The sequence below is a fragment of the Esox lucius genome, chromosome 2 (genome assembly GCF_011004845.1).
Source record: "Esox lucius isolate fEsoLuc1 chromosome 2, fEsoLuc1.pri, whole genome shotgun sequence".
NCBI lineage: Eukaryota > Metazoa > Chordata > Actinopteri > Esociformes > Esocidae > Esox > Esox lucius.
The window spans coordinates 26119092-26137557 of NC_047570.1; the positions used below are offsets into that span (position 1 = coordinate 26119092).

An 18466-nucleotide genomic window follows, 5' to 3' on the forward strand; every position below is an offset into this window, starting at 1 on the left:
TACCGGCTATTTCTCTGAATAGAATTAAAACATTCAAAATAAGTTTTTAACTACAACATTTATTTTCACTATTTCTAACATCTGTGTTTATTATTAATTATACATATTGAATAACAACTGTGTTCCCAGGAATTTTGTCAAATACCATATTGGTGCTGTGACAGAATTAGGTGTGTTTATTGGTGTTTGTGTGATCTGTGACAGAGAAAGAGACCTTTCTGCCTGGCTTGCTAGCCACTGTCTCTATCCTGTTGGCGTGGGTGGAAGGCTCTTCCTCTCCCATCGCACACAGCTATCTTCACACACACAGAATCTAAATTTCTACCTTCTCACAGAAAATGATTAACTGTGACAGACAGCTTTACACAAAACATCAATCTACAACAATGTATTTATGTACTAAATACAGTCACACCAGATAAATTGGTTAATCAAAATTGAGCAATATTATTGTTGTAATGTGCAAAATGTTTCAATGTCTATCTCCACTCTCAACTGAAAATACACATCAGGTTTTGGAAATGATGCTACCTTTTACACAGCTGTTAGATTAATCCATTAAACATCCTCTTGGTCAGCTACGGTTTCCAGTAAACTTTGACAGTTTGTTCAAAAATGATTAATTAGGCCTATTTTGAATAGTTTTGATCCAGAATAAATCTTTGAATTGTGCTTGGCTTCAGTAGTTTCATAGCTGAACTAATGTCTCAGACTGAGACTTGAGAAGCTAAGAGAAACCTGATGATTTAGCCCAGTTTACCACAGAAAGCCCAGTTTCACTCCAGCCGTTTGGAAGGGAGATCCTGTGTGGGAGTAGAGGGGGGCTTTCCCCACTAAGCCAGGGAGCGGCTCCTTGTACAGCAACCATCCAACCGCCATTTGTCAACTACAGAGTAGGATTCTGGTCCTGTGGCAGTGTTCAGAGCTAGCGTATTTCACCACGCGTGTGACTAAACCAGCCCTCTGCATAAGACGCCTGTCACCTCTCGAGGGGGGAAGCCTTCAATCACTATGCTTTGGGCTAATTACTGTCATAAACAGCGAGAGCGAGGTCCTCCTTGATCAAAGTCCATCCTTTGCACTGATTGGCTGTAAGACAAGGGTTTCGGCCTGGTGCGCAGTGGTTATTTATGTGTCATGTCATTGTATCATTGTCATCATAAGGGAAAGTCACATTAATCACTTTAACAAGTCAGAGGTAGAGGGAAGAAACAGGCTTCTTACTGTCCTTGCTGACCCCAATTCCTCTATTTCCCAGCACAAGATCTGAATAATTGGTTGTGAATCATATGTTTCAAATCAGGCAGTGATCTTTAACATCATCTAGATGTCTAAATCTCACATCTCAAAACGATCTGGGAAAATAATCTTACATAATGAGAAACAGAAGTGAAACAGGCAGACAAAAGTGACTTGTATGATAAACAAGTCTGTTTGAAAAACAGGCAATCATCATTATCCCCTTTGACAGATTCTAACAATGTTTCCTGACAGAGCGACATTGAAGTGTGCAGTAGAAAAACACATCTCATGAAACTCTTTCTCTCTCTATTTATATTAAAAGAAAAAATCTATGTAATATTCTCCAACAGAGAACCAGCTAATGAAAATAACAAGACAGATTGTTCTCTAAACTACCAAATTAAGAAAACATGTTACAATGGAAAACCCTGGTACCAGACTGGGGGACAGGCAAAGCAAGAGTCAGTCTTCCTGAAAACGGTCACTTTTCCACTTCCAACTTTCATATACGCACATGTCACAAGAACTTCTTGGTAGCAGAAGAAAAAACATCCACGTCAAAGGGATAAGTACGCACAATTATCACATTAATTAGGAATTGTACATTTAAGTTACAGAAACTAGATTCACAAGTGTTGCTAAGCATGATTCTATATATTATCTACCTGATGCCTGTTGCTAGCTCAGGAGTCTGTTAGTGTAGTTTAGACACATTCACATGTCCAGTGAGCACACTAATCTCATTAGGACAATGTTGCTGTTGCAACCGTTTAAATAAAGCCACTCATCTCTGTGAGTCATATGTGGATTTCCCATTTGATGTGGCTGTAAGTGATTCACAAGACCAGAGTCTTCTGATCTTCCCACAGGAAGCCATCAGACGACCACTTGAGCGAGTTACGAGGTCGGAGCCAATAGGACTGAAGCTGGAATAGCTGTTGTGAGAATTAGAGTAGAAGCCAATAGGATTAGGAATGGCCAACCAAATGATTCCTCTAAACCCCTAACACAGTGGACCACCTTCGGCTGTTCAGTTTGGATACACCCCTGCAAGCCTGTTGCATTTCCCACTGACTTACCAAATGGTGCATAATGGAATTGTAGGAAAACTGTCCAAAGTGAGAGTTCCTGATGGAACCAGAGGCTAATTTAGTGAGTAAATTAAGAATTCCTGTAATGGCAAATAGATTTATTTAGCGACCCGCCATGTGGAGATGTGGTTGTGTCTGTCCTTGTTTCATTATATTTGTGAAGCCCAAAAATACCTGCAAACGTAGAAAAACAAGAACAATTTCACAACTGCCCAAGGGAAAATAGGAAAAGGAGTACCTTTTCTCTGTGTCCCCACAAGGATAGTAAAACCTGAAATATGTGTGTGTGAAATGTGCTTGACTTCACTGTTTTCAGAAGCAGGGTGGAGTGACTCATCAACAGTTCTCTGAGAAACCTGACAAACTCCCTTGTCAGCAGCCGACACACACAGAACATTACAGGGTTTACTAGGGAGAGAAAATCAGTGACACACTGCTGTCCTCTTGTTTCCTGACTGTTATGGATGTGGTTATGTGTCATAACAGACGTGAAAGCTCATTTTCTAGACAATCAGGAGTTGGTAAGCAATAACAGTGGCTCTAAGACAAGCTTAACCCACAACATAGGAATGGTTAAGTTTGTATACAAACAAGAGAAAAGCATACTAAAAACCGTGACATGAGAGTTCCTTCTGGAGGGTATCCTACTCTATAAACACAATGATTTCGGTTTAGTTTTCCTGGCTGTAGGTCAATGTTGAGTCCGATCATTACCAAGGATCTCTGGCCTTCCCAGACTTTCCTGTCAGACTGCTGCTGCCCAACATCTTGATTGAGATGGGAGAAACCCACTGAGTAGCACGCATACGTACACCCTGGCTGAATGTGAATCCCAGAGCCAGCTCTACACTGCCAATCCCTTGGCCTTCATTAAGTCTTCCATTGTATGGAAAGATGACACAAGAAGTTGTTTTTCACTTGTTCCAGGGCTTCTAATGTGTTTAATTGCTTGAATTTAACAAGCTGAGTTTGGTGCCGGCCTGAAGCATTTTCCTAGTGCGGTCTTGGAGAGATATTATTAGAATTGTATTCAACTTTCATTGTACAATTCATCACTATCTTAAAGCGCTTCAAGCTCAGAAAAAAATTATACATACCAAAAAACTAAAACTTAAGGGAAAATCAGGCAGGGGCAATTCATTCACAGCTTGACCTGCTGTTGTCAGGGGAAGGCTATAACAGATCTGTTACAGCAGGGCTTCTCACCCGTCAATGTTTTGAAAACGAAACATTGCTAGCTAGCCTAGTTTGCTAGCAGGTAAGCTAGCTAATTCATGCAATGCTAAAATTTGTGTACAGAAGCAGTTGCTGGCTGGGCTGGGAATTGGACAGAGCCAGAAGACACCAGAACTCTGGAGAAAGAGGCCTGCTTGACCCAAACACATGTGGTGCATCACCACTGCCCTCAGATCTTGGGGTTGGATCCCTTGGCCCATCATCCTCCCAAGTTTTAGGGAAAAGGTGTCTGATGAGAGCCCAAGGCAGTCTGATGACACCTGGGTTTCAGGAGCTTTTGTAAAAGACCCAGATTAGCCCATGCTTTAAATTTGGACTTTTCTGTTGTGTTCTGTAGTATGGGTTTTAGGTATAGGGACTGTGTACTTGCTCTATAAGTGGAAATGCCTGTGTATTTGTATATAGAATTCTATCTGGGAATATGATCTTCAGGTATTTACAATGTGGTGCCACAGACTAGTTATAATACTAATATGATCTAGTTGTTTTGGATGAGAGCTTATACTCTGTACTACTATATGTGCCTTCATCACACAGGTACTGTGTGGGTTTGTCTGTTCTGTGTTGTTGTCTCTCACAGGGAGAAAGTGTGTGTTTTTATGTGTGTGATCTGTGTCATTGTCTAACACAGGGAGAATGTGCGTGTGTCTGTCTGTTCTGTGTCGTTGTCTCTCACAGAGAATGTGTGTGTTTGTGTGTGTGTGTGTTCTGTGTCGTCTTCACTCACAGGGAGAATGTGTGTGATTGTATGTGTGTGTTGTGTTCTGTGTCATCTTTTCTCACAGGGAGAATGTGTGTGTGTGTGTTTGTGTGTGTTCTGTGTCGTCTTCTCTCACAGGGAGAATGTGTGTGTGTATTCTGTGTCATCTTCTCTCACAGGGAGAATGTGTGTGTGTGTTTGTGTGTGTTCTGTGTCGTCTTCTCTCACAGGCAGAAAGTGTGTGTGTGTTCGGTGTCATCTTCTCTCACAGGGAGAATGTGTGTGTGTTTGTGTGTGTTCTGTGTCGTCGTCTCTCACAGGGAGAATGTGTGTGTGTGTGTTTGTGTGTGTTCTGTGTCGTCGTCTCTCACAGGGAGCAGCAGGCCCGGCCTATTATTAACCCAGAATGCCTCACTCACGTCGAGAGGCAGCTGTAGTCCGGGCAGGAGAGCAAACAAAAGATGCGGGTGCGCCGTGTCTCACACACATACAACCACCCACACACGATCCCCGCTAGCCCCCTGCCTGCCCCCCCCCCCCCCCCCCCCCCGCCATGTGTATGTGTGCTAGCCATGCAAACACAGAGCCCGTGTCAGCTGATTAATTAGATAAACACATGGGCCGACACCACGAGTGGTTCAGTGTCTGTCGCCATGACGGCCGTAATCACCCTCACAGGAGGGTTCGGTCACACTCAGGTGTTGATGGAGGAGAGCAGGGTGGCACCAACACAACACTGTCCCTGAAAATATACAGACCAAACCAAACATACACCAATGAAGAAGGGCCTTCAAACGCTAGTGCTTCCTTTAAGGTGCCAGTTCTGCCAGGGAAAGAAGGTTTACTGCCCTCACTGCCTCAGACTGCAAAAACACACATTTTATAAATGTCCAGACGGATTAAATGTTCATACACCACAAACCATTTTCTGAAAAGGTTCTACCTTGTCACAACATGGTAGGCGGTCATTTATTTGTTCTTCAGCTTTTTTGTTTTTGTTTAGCTACGCGCCACCTCATTCATTCGGAGCAGGCAGACGTTCATTGGTGCAGCAGCGGGGTTGTCAACAGCCAGTTTGGCCGCAATACATGCGACATGCTGCAGGGATTTAACAGCAGGTTTTCAGTAGTTGTTCGTTCCCTTATTAAACAACCCTGCCTTATCAGCTTTCGTGGGGAACGCACAACATGAACGGAAGTAAGTGTCCCTTGCCATTACCATTTTTGACCAATGGAACACTTTTTTTTCCCATGAAAACAAAAATAATTGCATTCGCTTTGCCTCATACGATACCATATTTGGGTCCTGCCCTAGAATGCACTATGAACTATGATAGAACAATACAGACGAGCCATCGAATATTATTAGTCAAAAAACACGACACCGGTACTGTACCACACCCAGGGGGAGAAGAGCGCCACAGGCACATAATGGGAGAACAAGTGAAAATAGAAGCGGGAAGAGTAACAAAAAAAGATGACACCCAAATGTTTTAATACAATACTATGAATTTAAATGGGGAAATTGAGTGACTGTCTTTTTGTCTACTGGTCCAACGTTAGGTCTTACTAGCCCTGGGCCAGCGGGCCATCCTTAATGTTGAACCCTGCAACGAGTCAGTGATTTTGTAGACAAATTCTAAATTGATTGTAGCCCAGACAGAGCTGTGCATCGTCAGTCTGAACAACTAGCCAGTCACCTGAAAGTCATTTGGATTGTTAATTGTGATGGGTGGTGATATGTGTGAGATTACATTGAGACAGCGTGATATCACTTTAAGAGAACAGTTGTTTTGGAAGACTTAGGCAATTCGAAAAGGTGTGGATCTTTAAAAGTGTTAACTGGTATGCCAGGAGATGAGAATTAGGCTAGGAGATTAAATCCATTTTTGAGTACATACTGCCAGTTACTGCCATTCTGCGAGTTGGGTTAGATCCTTAGCCCACCCATCCATCTGTCAGGGAGTCTGTGCCACTCCTAAGCACCCCCCCCCCACACACACACACACACACACCCCCACCCTCATACACCACTCGCCACACACACCCACACCCCCATACACACACCCACCCCCACACACACACACACGCACCCACAACCCCATACACACACCCACCCCCACACACTCACACACACACACACCCACAACCCCATACACACACCCACCCCCACACACTCACACACTTACATGGCCACTGCTTAGGCTTGAACTCCTGCACAAAAACATACTACGACATCCACCGAGCCATCAAAACAGCAACCAGTAAATACAGAATTAACACTGAACCCCTACACACTGGCTCTGATGGTACTATATGTGCTATTACAGACTACAAAAGAAGAACCCAATTGCGAGGGGCCCAGTGGCTTGAACCTCCCAGACGCCTATGCTATTTTAGAGGAAAACCACACTGAGAAATGCATGAAAGCCCCAGGTGACCCAACCATCTGAAGGTCCCACTCTGTGTAACCATCTGAGTAAGATTTAAAAAAAACAGGTCAACATTTGTAGGGCTGCAATACCAGCTGTAAAACTGGGCAACGCCCCGTAAGGGAAGGTACCTAACGGGAACATGTTAAATGTGAACAATGTTTGGGATCTCCAGAAGGACAGTGAAAAGTAAAGTGTGTTAGTTTGGGTGTGCTGGAGCCCCACAGAGTCTACGTGGCACAGACGCTATTTATAGGCCGTGCTGTCGGGTTAGTAATCCCAGGGTGAACCATGTCACTTTTACAGTGAAGTTTCTCACCCATTTTTTGTTGGTAGCTACGCCTACGCCATCTGAGGCAGCCAGTCTGATATTTGAATTTCTCAACGCGTGTGCTCAGAGGTGTTTAAAGTGAGTGCTGAAGGGAAAAAAGCGAGAAGGTTTAACATGCTGCTGATCGTAATTCTGTGTGAGGCTGTGACTCTGTGTATATATACAGACACAATGAGTTATGCTGTATTCCTACTGGTGTCTGATGGCCATTCACACATGAGTTATCAATAATGGCCTGTGTTAATTAGCCTGCCCCTTGCTACAGCCACTCCAGATGCACACACACACACACACACACACATACACACGTGTCCTAACACGGCCACTTCCTGCTGTTTATTAACTACGGACCATTTGACGGGTGTTGATGTAAATATGTGAGTGAGCAGGACCCATGGCAGGCAACAAGCTACCTGACAAACAGTTCCTACTTAGATGGCTTGTGGAATCAGCATTTCCTGTGTTCTTGAAGTGGAGAGGCACTCAATGGGAAATGACAATAAGTAAGGCTCAACTTCCTCAACGTTGTTACACCATCATACCCATAAGTCCTCTTCAGCACCAGTGAAGACTGGAAAGGCCTGTCTGTACATCCAGACACGCTCACATATCAACTAATTACAGCAGTGCATCAAGCTGCTTTGGTGTCTGTGGTACAAAACCCTACTCTTTTCTTAGTATTTCCGCTGATGCAACAAACCAGCTGAAAATAAAGTATGATCAATCCCCTTGTGTGTGTGTGTGTGTGTGTGTGATTGAGTTTGTAACGGTGAGCTATTTGTGATAAGGTCTTTAATGTGAGAGTCATTAGTCCATTGTGCTATGATACCTAATCCTCCTAAACTCAGGAACACTCAATAACAACCAATTCAACTGCCGGTTTAAATGCCTTGTGCATGAAACCCAATCACTGTAATGAGACATCATTTCACCCAGGAGAATACAGCAATTGGTGGAAAGTATCTTTTTACACTGTGTTATAAAACAGTATTATTTCTGTGTATCACACGTGTTAGCTGGATATAATAATCCATCAAGTCAAAAAAAAATAAAAGTTATGTATTATACATGCCCCCACGCTGGCATAGAGAGACTGAGCTGGGTCTTACCATCATCCAGTGTGATGTCCTGCAGGCCAATGGTTCTGAAGGTGGGCTCTCTCTCCTCAGGCTCCTGCTTGATGTTCAGGCTTTCCCCCTCTGTAGGGAAAGGGCCCGGATGGGGGGCCAGGGGGTGCTGCTGCACTAGCGGCCCCGATGCCCCTGGTGACATGTTGCCCATCACAGGGCTACCGGCCTGGGGACTGAGGGCTTGGGGGCCCAGAGGGCTGCTGCTGGGCGAGGAGGAAGTGGGCGACTGGTAGGTCAGCGAGTGTAGCTGGGGGGAGGAGGGCCCGGAGTGGGGCGAGGGCACAATGCGAGCTGGAGGGGCAGTGGGGGGAGTGGGGCAGGAAGCAGACCTCTGGCTGGTGGGATGGTAGCCACCCATGGCTCTCTGGAGCTGAGGGGAGGGCTGCATTGGATGGTTGGGGTGGGCAGGGGAGGGCTGCATTGGATGGTTGGGGTGGGCAGGGGAGGGCTGCATTGGATGGTTGGGGTGGGTGGAGGAGGGCTGCATTGGATGGTTGGGGTGGGCGGGGGAGGGCTGCATTGGATGGTTGGGGTGGGCGGGGGAGGGCTGCATTGGATGGTTGGGGTGGGCGGGGGAGGGCTGCATTGGATGGTTGGGGTGGGCGGGGGAGGGCTGCATTGGATGGTTGGGGTGGGCAGGTGAGGGCTGCATTGGATGGTTGGGGTGGGCAGGGGAGGGCTGCATTGGATGGTTGGGGTGGGCGGGGGAGGGCTGCATTGGATGGTTGGGGTGGGCGGGGGAGGCCTGCATTGGATGGTTGGGGTGGGTGGGGGAGGCCTGGCCCATGAGGTGGTTGGGGCAGGTGGGGGAGGTTACCTGGCTGGGGTTAGAGGGGCAGTGGTAACCCATGGAGAGCAGGTGAGGGGCAGAGTGGGTCATGGGCTGGTTGTTGGGGGTGGTGGGGATGGGGCTGTGAGGGCTGGAGGCCTGCTGAGCGGTGGGGGACGTGGAGGGGGAGGAATGGTACACCATTCCCATCCCACCGGGGTGAGGGTGGGAGGCCCCGGGGTCCGACTGCTGGTTGTGGTAAGGCATCCTATCGTAGCTGTGTGGAGCCCCAGTGTTCATGGGCAGGCCTGACTGGCCGTTGTAGGCCATGTTGGGATTCAGGTTGCTCAGGTGGGATGGGTGGCTGTGACTCTGCTGCATAGGCTGTGGCTGGTATGAGGGCCTGCTGGGAAGGGCGGGGCCCGGATGGAACGGCATGTGGCAGTCAGCAGGCGTGTGGAGCCCTCTGCCCTGGAGGTGAGGCAGGTGCTGGTGCTGGAAGGAGGGGGAGCCCATGGGAGGGCAGGCAGGCTGCAGGGTGTGGAGGCTGGGGCCTGGAGCCAAGCCCCGGGGAGAGCTGGACAGAAGGCTGTCCGGCGGGTGGCCCTGGTCAGGGGAAGGCAGCTGGGTGTGGGTACTGCGAACTAGGCTGGCAGCATGGGCCAGGGGCATGGACGCACCAGGCATGGGCAGCACGGCTGGGGCCCCGTCCAGATCATCTCTGTTGTGCTCCTGCTTCACCAGGACTGGAGAGAGAGAGAGAGAGAGAGAGAGAGAGAGAGAGATTCCATATGATCAACATGAATCAAAAGCAACAAACACTGTCATTCACAACCTTTATCTACATCTGCCTTTGTGAATGCAGGACTTCTGGTGCCACGAATGTTTGTTCCCACAGGCGATGATTACAACAACAGGTGATTTCCAAGTAACAATTCAGATAATATTTTTACCACACCACAAAAAGTCATCTCGCAATAGATCTCACGATTAACTTCCCACACCACACTAATGTGAGATTAGAAATCTTCCATTGAAAGTCTAGAACGGCACACAGCACATAGTATAGAAACACTCCTCTGAACACCAGTCAGTAACCCATTTCCCAATCTGGTGCTTGTGACAAGGCAGGGTTTTATTTCTACCAGTTCTGAATCAGAGAGATGGAACATATGTTGATGGATTAGGGTGCCATCATGTTGACTGTAGTTTGGGGAGAAGCAGAATGGCCTCCAGCCTGTTGAAATAAGGAGGATAAACCAGTTTCTCTCTAGAAGTCTTCCAAGCTATCTCCCATGGCTGTTTCTGACAGTCCTGCTTTAGAGAATGCAGACACACAAACCAGAGAGAGGCTACACAAAGTCGTGTGACTAATTGACATGTAGTGGTAGAATGGGTGAAAGGGCAGTTGAAAATGTTTTAGATTGGAATTGTGCATTGCTTAACAGAGTCACTAGGTCTTTGCAAAGAGACAATGTTATTCCTCTGAACAGTGAATTTCCAAATGTAGCCTCATCATTGAAGGACTCCCCAGCAATCTTCTTTGACCAAGAGTTGACTAGGAAAAACTCTGGGGTCTACTCATATGGCACCATAGTAAACAGACCTCATTAATAACCCATGTCATTTTCTCTTACAAAGTTCTCCTCCGAATTGAGCCAACCAGAGTTACTGCTGCCCACGCTAGCTGGGTAGAAGAGTGTGATTGGTGGGACGGGGCTGCCACAAATAAGCACGTGGTGTCCGTGGTAACAATGGTGGTGTCTACACTGATGGAGCAGGCTTCCTGTACTGTGCTCTGATTGGCTGTCCTGGTCGGGTAGCGGGGAAAACAGGAAGCGCTTCATGAGTGGGTGGCAAGCTGCAAGCGGAGAGGTTGGGTGGAGGGGCGTGCACACACAGTCACACACACACACACGCACACACGCACAAACACACCTGTGGTGCACAGAAATTGCTCACGTGGCATTATTTTCCGCCAACACAGTTTTCTGTATGAGTAACATCGGCTTGACGTTATTGTTGGAAAACAATAACAATACAAAGAACCCTAACTAGGCAGGGATTTGACTTAACCAGAAACACTCAAATCTATAGAATCTGGATATCAACACACTACACACCTTGATGTAGAGATTTTATTTTAGCCAAACCATACGAATTGAATTGAATTTCCCACAATTTCAGTGTGCATTTTCCTGGAGAGCAAAGATATTTACAAACTAAACTTACATGGAAATACACTTGTAAAATAGTCAGCAGTAGAGTGTAAACATTTGGCAGGTGCACTGTTAACTGTGACTGTTCTCATTCAAACCACAAGCTTACAAACTGGGAGGGAAAGCTCAATGCTATCCATAACTCAGAAAGGGGTTAGTAAGCAAACCCCAAGAGCAGAAGACTCTGCATTGTTTGTTTCTTTGCGTGTGGCACACTTTTTTTTCTGCTTTCTGACAACCCTCAGAGGCTGACAGACAAGTGAGTAATAATTGGAAATACAGACCAACAATTTTTCAAGAGTACTGAGACCTGATTATCTGCATGGGATAATTATGGTAAAGATGGGATGGAAAACAACCAGGAGAATATTTTTTTTTCTAGTGGCAGCTTAAGGTAGCCAAAGTTTGTACTGGCCTTGTGTTTTTAATAAATGTTCAAGAAAACTGAATTAAAGGTTTTCTTGGCCCATATACATCTTTCAGGGTGGGAAACCATCAAGTGAAAGTGGAATTTCAAATGCAGCCCTCTTGTGTAGATTGTTAATCCTCTTACCTGACAGGTAAGTGAAGCGTTGCGATTGGCTCCTTTTCCGTTTCCCGTTGCAGACATAGAACTGCACCTGCACGGCCGAGGCTCCAGTCTTACTGTGGTATGGAGGAACCTCCACCACGATGCTCGACTACAACAAGGAACCAACACAGTGAACATTTCCACAGACACCCACCAAGTCAATAGGTTGGTCTATCTAATGTTATGTATTTCCAAAAGCTGTAATAACATACCATTATAATGCATGTTAATACACTGTATGCATAACATATAAGACTACAAACTACAGAGAACCCGTCATCTACTTACTCCTTGACTTTTCTCACGGACAATTTTGGCCTCAACTTCCCACTGTGGTCTTCCATCTAAAAGAAAGAGATGAACTACTAATACATTGATGGATAAAACATATAGAAACTAAACTTTGATAGATAGTTGTACATTTGAGGCTAGATCCCAGCATTCCCACTGCAGTCTGGGCCTACCTAGGGACAATTAAACAGGATCTAACGGGCGAATGAATAAATAAATGGCGGTATGTCATCCACAGTGATTCAGCTTAGAGTCAATCCACCTCCTCCTCATCCATAAAACAGATGTTGCCAATCGACAAATGTGACAACTTCAAATGGACCATCACATCCTTTCCAAATGAAAACGCCAGATCTTGGACTATATCGTATATCAATGGACATCTGTGAAGAAGTGAATTATAGTATCTGTAAAAGAGTTTATAAAACCAAGACCATAAAATGAAGAGATACAGTTCTTTGTATTGTTTGAGTTGAAAAAAGCTAAATGCATGTAACATTTGATAGACACCCTGACAACTTAACCTTATTATGTGAGAGATATGGCATATGATCATTGCTTGAAAATCCAAACACATTAATACATTGGGTGTAATGTTCTGAAAGACGTCTGTCCTCATCTGGTGTTATTCTCTGGGTTACTGTTTTCCTAAGTGTAAGACACTTCCTGCCCAAGTAGACATGGCTTAATAAGTACCACAGAAACCTTCCAAAAGCTGAAGGATTTCAATTGTTTCAGGGGGACCTGAAACATCTCAATGATGTCATCTTCATGGGCCCAGAAACCCTGTGGAGATGTTATATATATATATATATTTTTACAGCAATTAAGAAGAAATCAAAGTCTAAATATCCTGCTGTTTGTCTTGCCTGGTCAACATTATGGAGAGGCGAGTGGAATAACTCAGTATTTATTTGAAAATCTCTCCACCGGTCCACACCACACTGTGTTGCACTGCCAGAGTTCTGACTTAGGAAAGGAAACATCCCCTTATTTTCCAGTTTTCTTACTACAGATCTAATAATCTGGCCAGACGTTTCAGGCATTCAGCCATTGGGAAAAGCAGTGGAGAGAATGATAGAAGACCGGGCTTCTGGGCTGAACAGGAGAAGCGCTTGGGAGGTGAGGGTGAGTGAAGTCACCATCCTCACAATACACATCATACGGTACATTTATTAAGCCACGGCAGAACTACTGTGGTGATTCACTAGCCTAACACTTCGGTCATTGTGGTGTGACAAATCAACTGACGCTGCAGCCCTGCTAAGACTACTGTATCTAAAGGTGTGTGGTTGTTATAAGCCGTACAAGATGTGAATATGGGTACATCTTTGCTGGCACCTGTGCTAGGCTTAGACCTACTTTTCTCTTCAAACAAAAGGGCTTCCCCAAACTTTCTGAAAAACAACGATCCTTAAACACAGTTGTCTGTTTGTCACTTCAGTGCATACGGACTCAATCACAACCCTTTAGTTACGCTGTAGGTTCAGACTATGTTCTGAGATCTCCTCTGTTCTACCTTTCTATTCCAGATCCATTCCAATTTAATGATTTCCCTGCTCTGATGTCTTTAGCAGTTGATAAACATGGTTTTCTCTGTAATTGTGTGATGTGCCTGATTACTTTGAGCTCAGTGGAGGTTCCCTGTTTAGTGAATAGGTGCTACATCACTAGCCCGATGGCGGCGTGGTAGTGAATGAATGACCTTGAGTTTCTCAGCTCAGCCTGTATTCCAGCAGCACATGTTGACATTCAACAGGCAGGTGAGAGGGGAAGGGAAAGGGCCCCACATGAAGAGCTCTGTCTACCGCCCAGCACAAAACAAGCTTTAACAGGATACTACATCGCCACCCAATGAAAAGACATCCTCCACACCCCTCAGTCAGTTAAAACACACTGTTTTGTTGGGGATATCTACAAACACAGTGAGTGGTAAGATATTCAGACAGCTATAATCACAGTAGCTTTTAGTATGGGAGAAAGAAAAAGCTGTTTTGTCTGGTGTGTTAAATACAATTTCAATGCAACCACTATATTTTTTCCTCTTTGTTTAAATGTCTGGGGTTGTCAATGTCCTAGAGAAACACCATCCGTCGGCCATTCAATCAGTCCATCCAGGACACCTTTCACCTGCTTATTCATCATGATCACTCCAGTTACATAACATTTTCCCTCTCTCATAAATATACATTTTTCATATTCCCTTTCTTCTGGAGCCATATTTTCTTTCTTCCTTCCTTTCTATTTTCTCTGTGTTATTCAATTCTGAATAAGTGGAAACATAGAGAACGCAGACCAGGTAATAAAGTGACACAAGTCAGCAGCAAGCCAGATTGGATGTGGTACAGTTTTATTTGGACAGATGGAAAGCGTCTTTCTGCTTCTAGCATTAGAGAGTGATGAGAGACCAGACCGCACACTAACAGACTTGCTGTAGCCAGAGATCATCATCATCATCATCATCATCATCATCATCATCATGGCTAACTTCTGGCACAGTGAAAACACATACAATGGCAAACTATTCTATTCTAAATATCTCTTGATCTTCTTTAACTGTAGCTATAACAGAGACCAGTAGAATCCATGAACTCCAAAATCTGTAATATAGTAGGCCTACTCTCATCAACTTGGGCATGGGGCTAGGGATTCCTGTTACCATCTAAAACACTGGCCTATACACAAACAAACCACAGTAAGGCTATGTCTTTCCCACTGAACATCAAGTCACTGTAGAAGTCTGTTTACGAAAGCAGGCGGAAAACACTCTGTCATCTATATTCCATCCCTGTATCCACTCCATCCAATCATTCATGTTGTGCATTAAGTGTCTGGATTAGCTGTGATGAGGAGGAATCATTTACACCAATCACATCATTATTATATCCCTTTTGTGCCCCCAACACATACTCGTCACTTTGGCAGCGCCCAGGTTTCCTCCACTCAAGAGTGCATAAGCCTGTCCACCAAAACCAGGGCACAGTGCAGTCTCCCTCCAACACTTTCCAATGACAAGCTTCCCCTGAAGCCCCTCCAAGTAGTCATTTCTTTTCGGTCTCCCTCTATCTATCTTTCTCCAAACTACTCCAGAGAACCACTTTTAGTCATAGTCAGTAAGTAAAACCACACTCTTGACTCCTCTTTGTATGAACTTGTTTCAGTTTGCCCTCTTTCACAAAGGTATGGTGGGCAGGCATGGACCGGTTCCCAGAATGCTGACGCCCATTTCAATCTCCATCCTGGAACCCAACCACACTTGTTTTTTATTACTGGGAGTTAGGATGGAGAAAGATAGAAAAATAAAAGGGAGAGAAACAATGGAGACAGTGTAAATAGTAGGTTGTAATAAGGGATTACTGCCGAGTTACGATATTTACAGAGAATAGTGGAGGTATCTATGGTATCTCTAAACAACACTAAACAGGGCAGATCAGGGCGAAATATTAACACTATTATTGTTATCACTGTAAGCAGTGAGTAGCCCAAATGCTACTGTGTGAGTACGTGATATCCTGGGGACCAGCAGCACCCATGGCCAGAGTGATTGTCTGTCAGTCTGTTAGTAGAAACAGCAGCCTGTCTGTCTGTCTGTCAGTAGTGGCCAGCCTGTCTGTCTGTCTCTATCTATGGATTAGTCGGGTCAGACAGATATGAGCAGGAATCTTATGAGACTGACGTGATATTAGTGAGTCTTGCATTTCAGTTGTATCTGTTATTTACATTTAAAAACTAAAATCGTAGTAATTTTTTCAAATGTCCAAGCAGCCGATATAATAATAATTAGACATAGGCTAGATGTTTGTGTTGAGATTTCACCAAAAAAGGTAAATGCAAAAAAACACCCAGACTGAAAACATGTTAGGATTTCAAAATGATATGAATAATAAATACATGAAAATACTAAGCATGTCATTTTGATTTCCTGCATTAGCTTTTTTTCCCTGTAGATAGTTTTGGCTACAGTAGTAGTAAAATACTATGGATGACTCAGAACAATAAAGGATGCTTTGTATAGCAGAGCAGGGATAATGGGTGGGAATGTGGCATGGAGTGAGTATCTCCCCAGGGCTGTAGTAGGCATGAATGTGACTGTTCTCCCAGGTGTTTCTATCTAGTTGTGACATGGAGCAAGGGTGGTCTGCAGTCAGACTGGTTCTGCCTCCACAGTCAGTAAATCAGATGTTGGAATCTGTTTTAACCCGCGTTTGCAATACATTGATGATAGCCAGACATACTGACAGGAGTCCTTATTAAAATCTGCTTGTTTTCTACCCAACAATGACTAAGTTCAGCTGGAGCCACAATATCTTATCCAAACCTGATCCAGGGACAACACATCCGACCAAAAACTGTTTAGTAATTGCTGTGCAATTTGGCTGAACTAAATAGCGTTATGATATTAGACCCCTTTTAAAAAAGGACAATTAAAAAAATACTTAGTGTACTGATTCAACGGACTGTGAATAACGAGTCAACTAATGAGGAATTCATCAACATTCCCACTTGTGTGTGAGATGCTATTTCTAAAAGTCACTTACCGGGGCCCTTCTCTAGAAAGATGACCTTTGACTCTGGGAAGAAGTTGGAACCTGTGATCACCATATCCTCTCCTCCACTGACAAGACAGCTGGTCAGACTGACCTTCTCTACCTGGGGAAGCTCCTGGGCAGAACGCTGAGCTGGGGGGGGGGGGGGGGTAGAGGAGGGCAGAGGAGAGTTGAGACAGGCAGCAATGTACATATGTCCACAAGTTAGAGAGAAAAATGCTGCGTGGGTGTGTCAGGGGGTCATACTGGAGCAAGGGCCTGACACTCACAACACTCCACTGGGATGGATGCAGCCTGGAGAGAGAGAACCTTCCCGTTGGCCTGGGGGATGTGAACCCGAAACACTACTCGAACACGCGTGTTCTTCCGCCCAATGTCCGTCTCCCCCTTCCGCAGCTCGATGTCGGAGTTACGCAGCTTCAGGATGCCAGCACAGTCAATACTGCAGGAAAGATAAGGAGGGGAGCTAAGCAACACACCCCCGATTGGGTATCAATGGAGAAATTTAGTAGTGGAATGCTGAATGAACATGATAACAAACCTTTGCAATGATACAATTAGAATAAGTCCAATATTAAGTAAAACACAAATGCAGTAAATGTTGCAATTTGAACACAAAAGGAGAGGGAATCTAAGACAAAAGGGCTTGGAAATCCGATAATATATGAAAATCAGAAGCTTACAAATATAGGCCTAAATATACAAAACGGTTCATTCAGCAATAGGGTAATAAGTTAATAAAACCTCTCATAATTTCCCCAGTGTGTTTGTGTATGTGTGTGTGTGCGCACGCGCATGTTTTACTTACCTTCTGGAGACAAAAACTCCACAGAAGGTAAATTAAACATGTAAAACTGACCATGTGGGGACATCCCAACTAGGAAAGACAACATTTTCTGGCTTAGGGTTTATGGTGAAACGTAAGGTTTAAGTTTAGGTTAAAAGGTAAGGTTATTGAGGTTAAGGTTAGGATTAGGTACAGGTTAAGATAATGGTTATGGTTAAGGTTAGGTTCAGGGAATTTTACCACCAGGTTTGTAATACTGGACTGTGTGTGTGTGTGTGTGTCTGACCTTATATGCTTACACTTAAAGCTTTTTTCTTTGTGCTTGTGCTCATATTACAACTGAATAATGTTCATTTTTAAGCAACTGTGACATGTACCTGGCGGACATATTATTTTCGGGAAGCAAAGGAATTTCCAGAACTTTGGTGCTGGAGATGATAATCTCTTGGCTGGCAGTAGCAACGGTTTTCCCTGTGATCCGGTGCACCTGGTAGAAAGCGTGTGGTCTGAGGTAGCGGTCGTCTGCTGTCCCGATGAACATCTGTAGGTTGACTGGTTTCTCATTGTAGCCCATCAGCTGAGACAGAGGGTGGGATAGCAGAGGAGAATCAGGGGGTTACATACATATACCATATAACCAGTCATGAGTACACAGACAGAGTCCATATGCACTTCCCAGACCCTCTGTACATTTCCATTGTGTCCCAATGCCCAGTTTTCTTTTTTCTGGATAGAGTCTAGCCTAAATGTCAGATTGAAAAATTTAAGTGGAAACCCCAGTCAGTCAGATATTTCTGGCAGGATCTCTGGAGATTAATCTGGATCTCTTTGCTTGGCCTCCAAACAGGTCAACACACACATACACCCGTACACCCAACACACACACTCGTACTGATGTTCACCCTTATAGTTTCCCCCTGCATATACTCTGTCTTAACAGGGATCCCAACCCACATGTGTACAATTACCGCTGAAATCCCTTCTGTAACCACCATCTCAGACCTTAGCCCAGTGTTTTCCGTGACAAACCCTGAAGAAGTCGCAGCTACTCAAAGAGACAGCCAAAAAAAATAAGGAGACACGTTTTCAAAACATGAGAAAGGGGGACACAACGTGAGTGG

At 44.8% G+C, this 18466-nt stretch overlaps 1 protein-coding gene across 1 annotated transcript in view; it reads right to left on the bottom strand.

The window, feature by feature from the left end:
- nfatc3a (nuclear factor of activated T cells 3a) overlaps window positions 1–18466 on the bottom strand; it is a 72661-nt gene that overhangs the window by 4766 nt on the left and 49429 nt on the right. The window contains exons 4-10 of the mRNA XM_029113511.2: window positions 17723–17922; window positions 16828–17000; window positions 16550–16690; window positions 12009–12064; window positions 11703–11829; window positions 8940–9676; window positions 8141–8543 (exon numbers count right to left, since the gene is read on the bottom strand). Coding sequence (XP_028969344.2) covers window positions 8141–8543; window positions 8940–9676; window positions 11703–11829; window positions 12009–12064; window positions 16550–16690; window positions 16828–17000; window positions 17723–17922 — 1837 coding nt within the window. The remainder of the gene's footprint in view (window positions 1–8140; window positions 8544–8939; window positions 9677–11702; window positions 11830–12008; window positions 12065–16549; window positions 16691–16827; window positions 17001–17722; window positions 17923–18466) is intronic.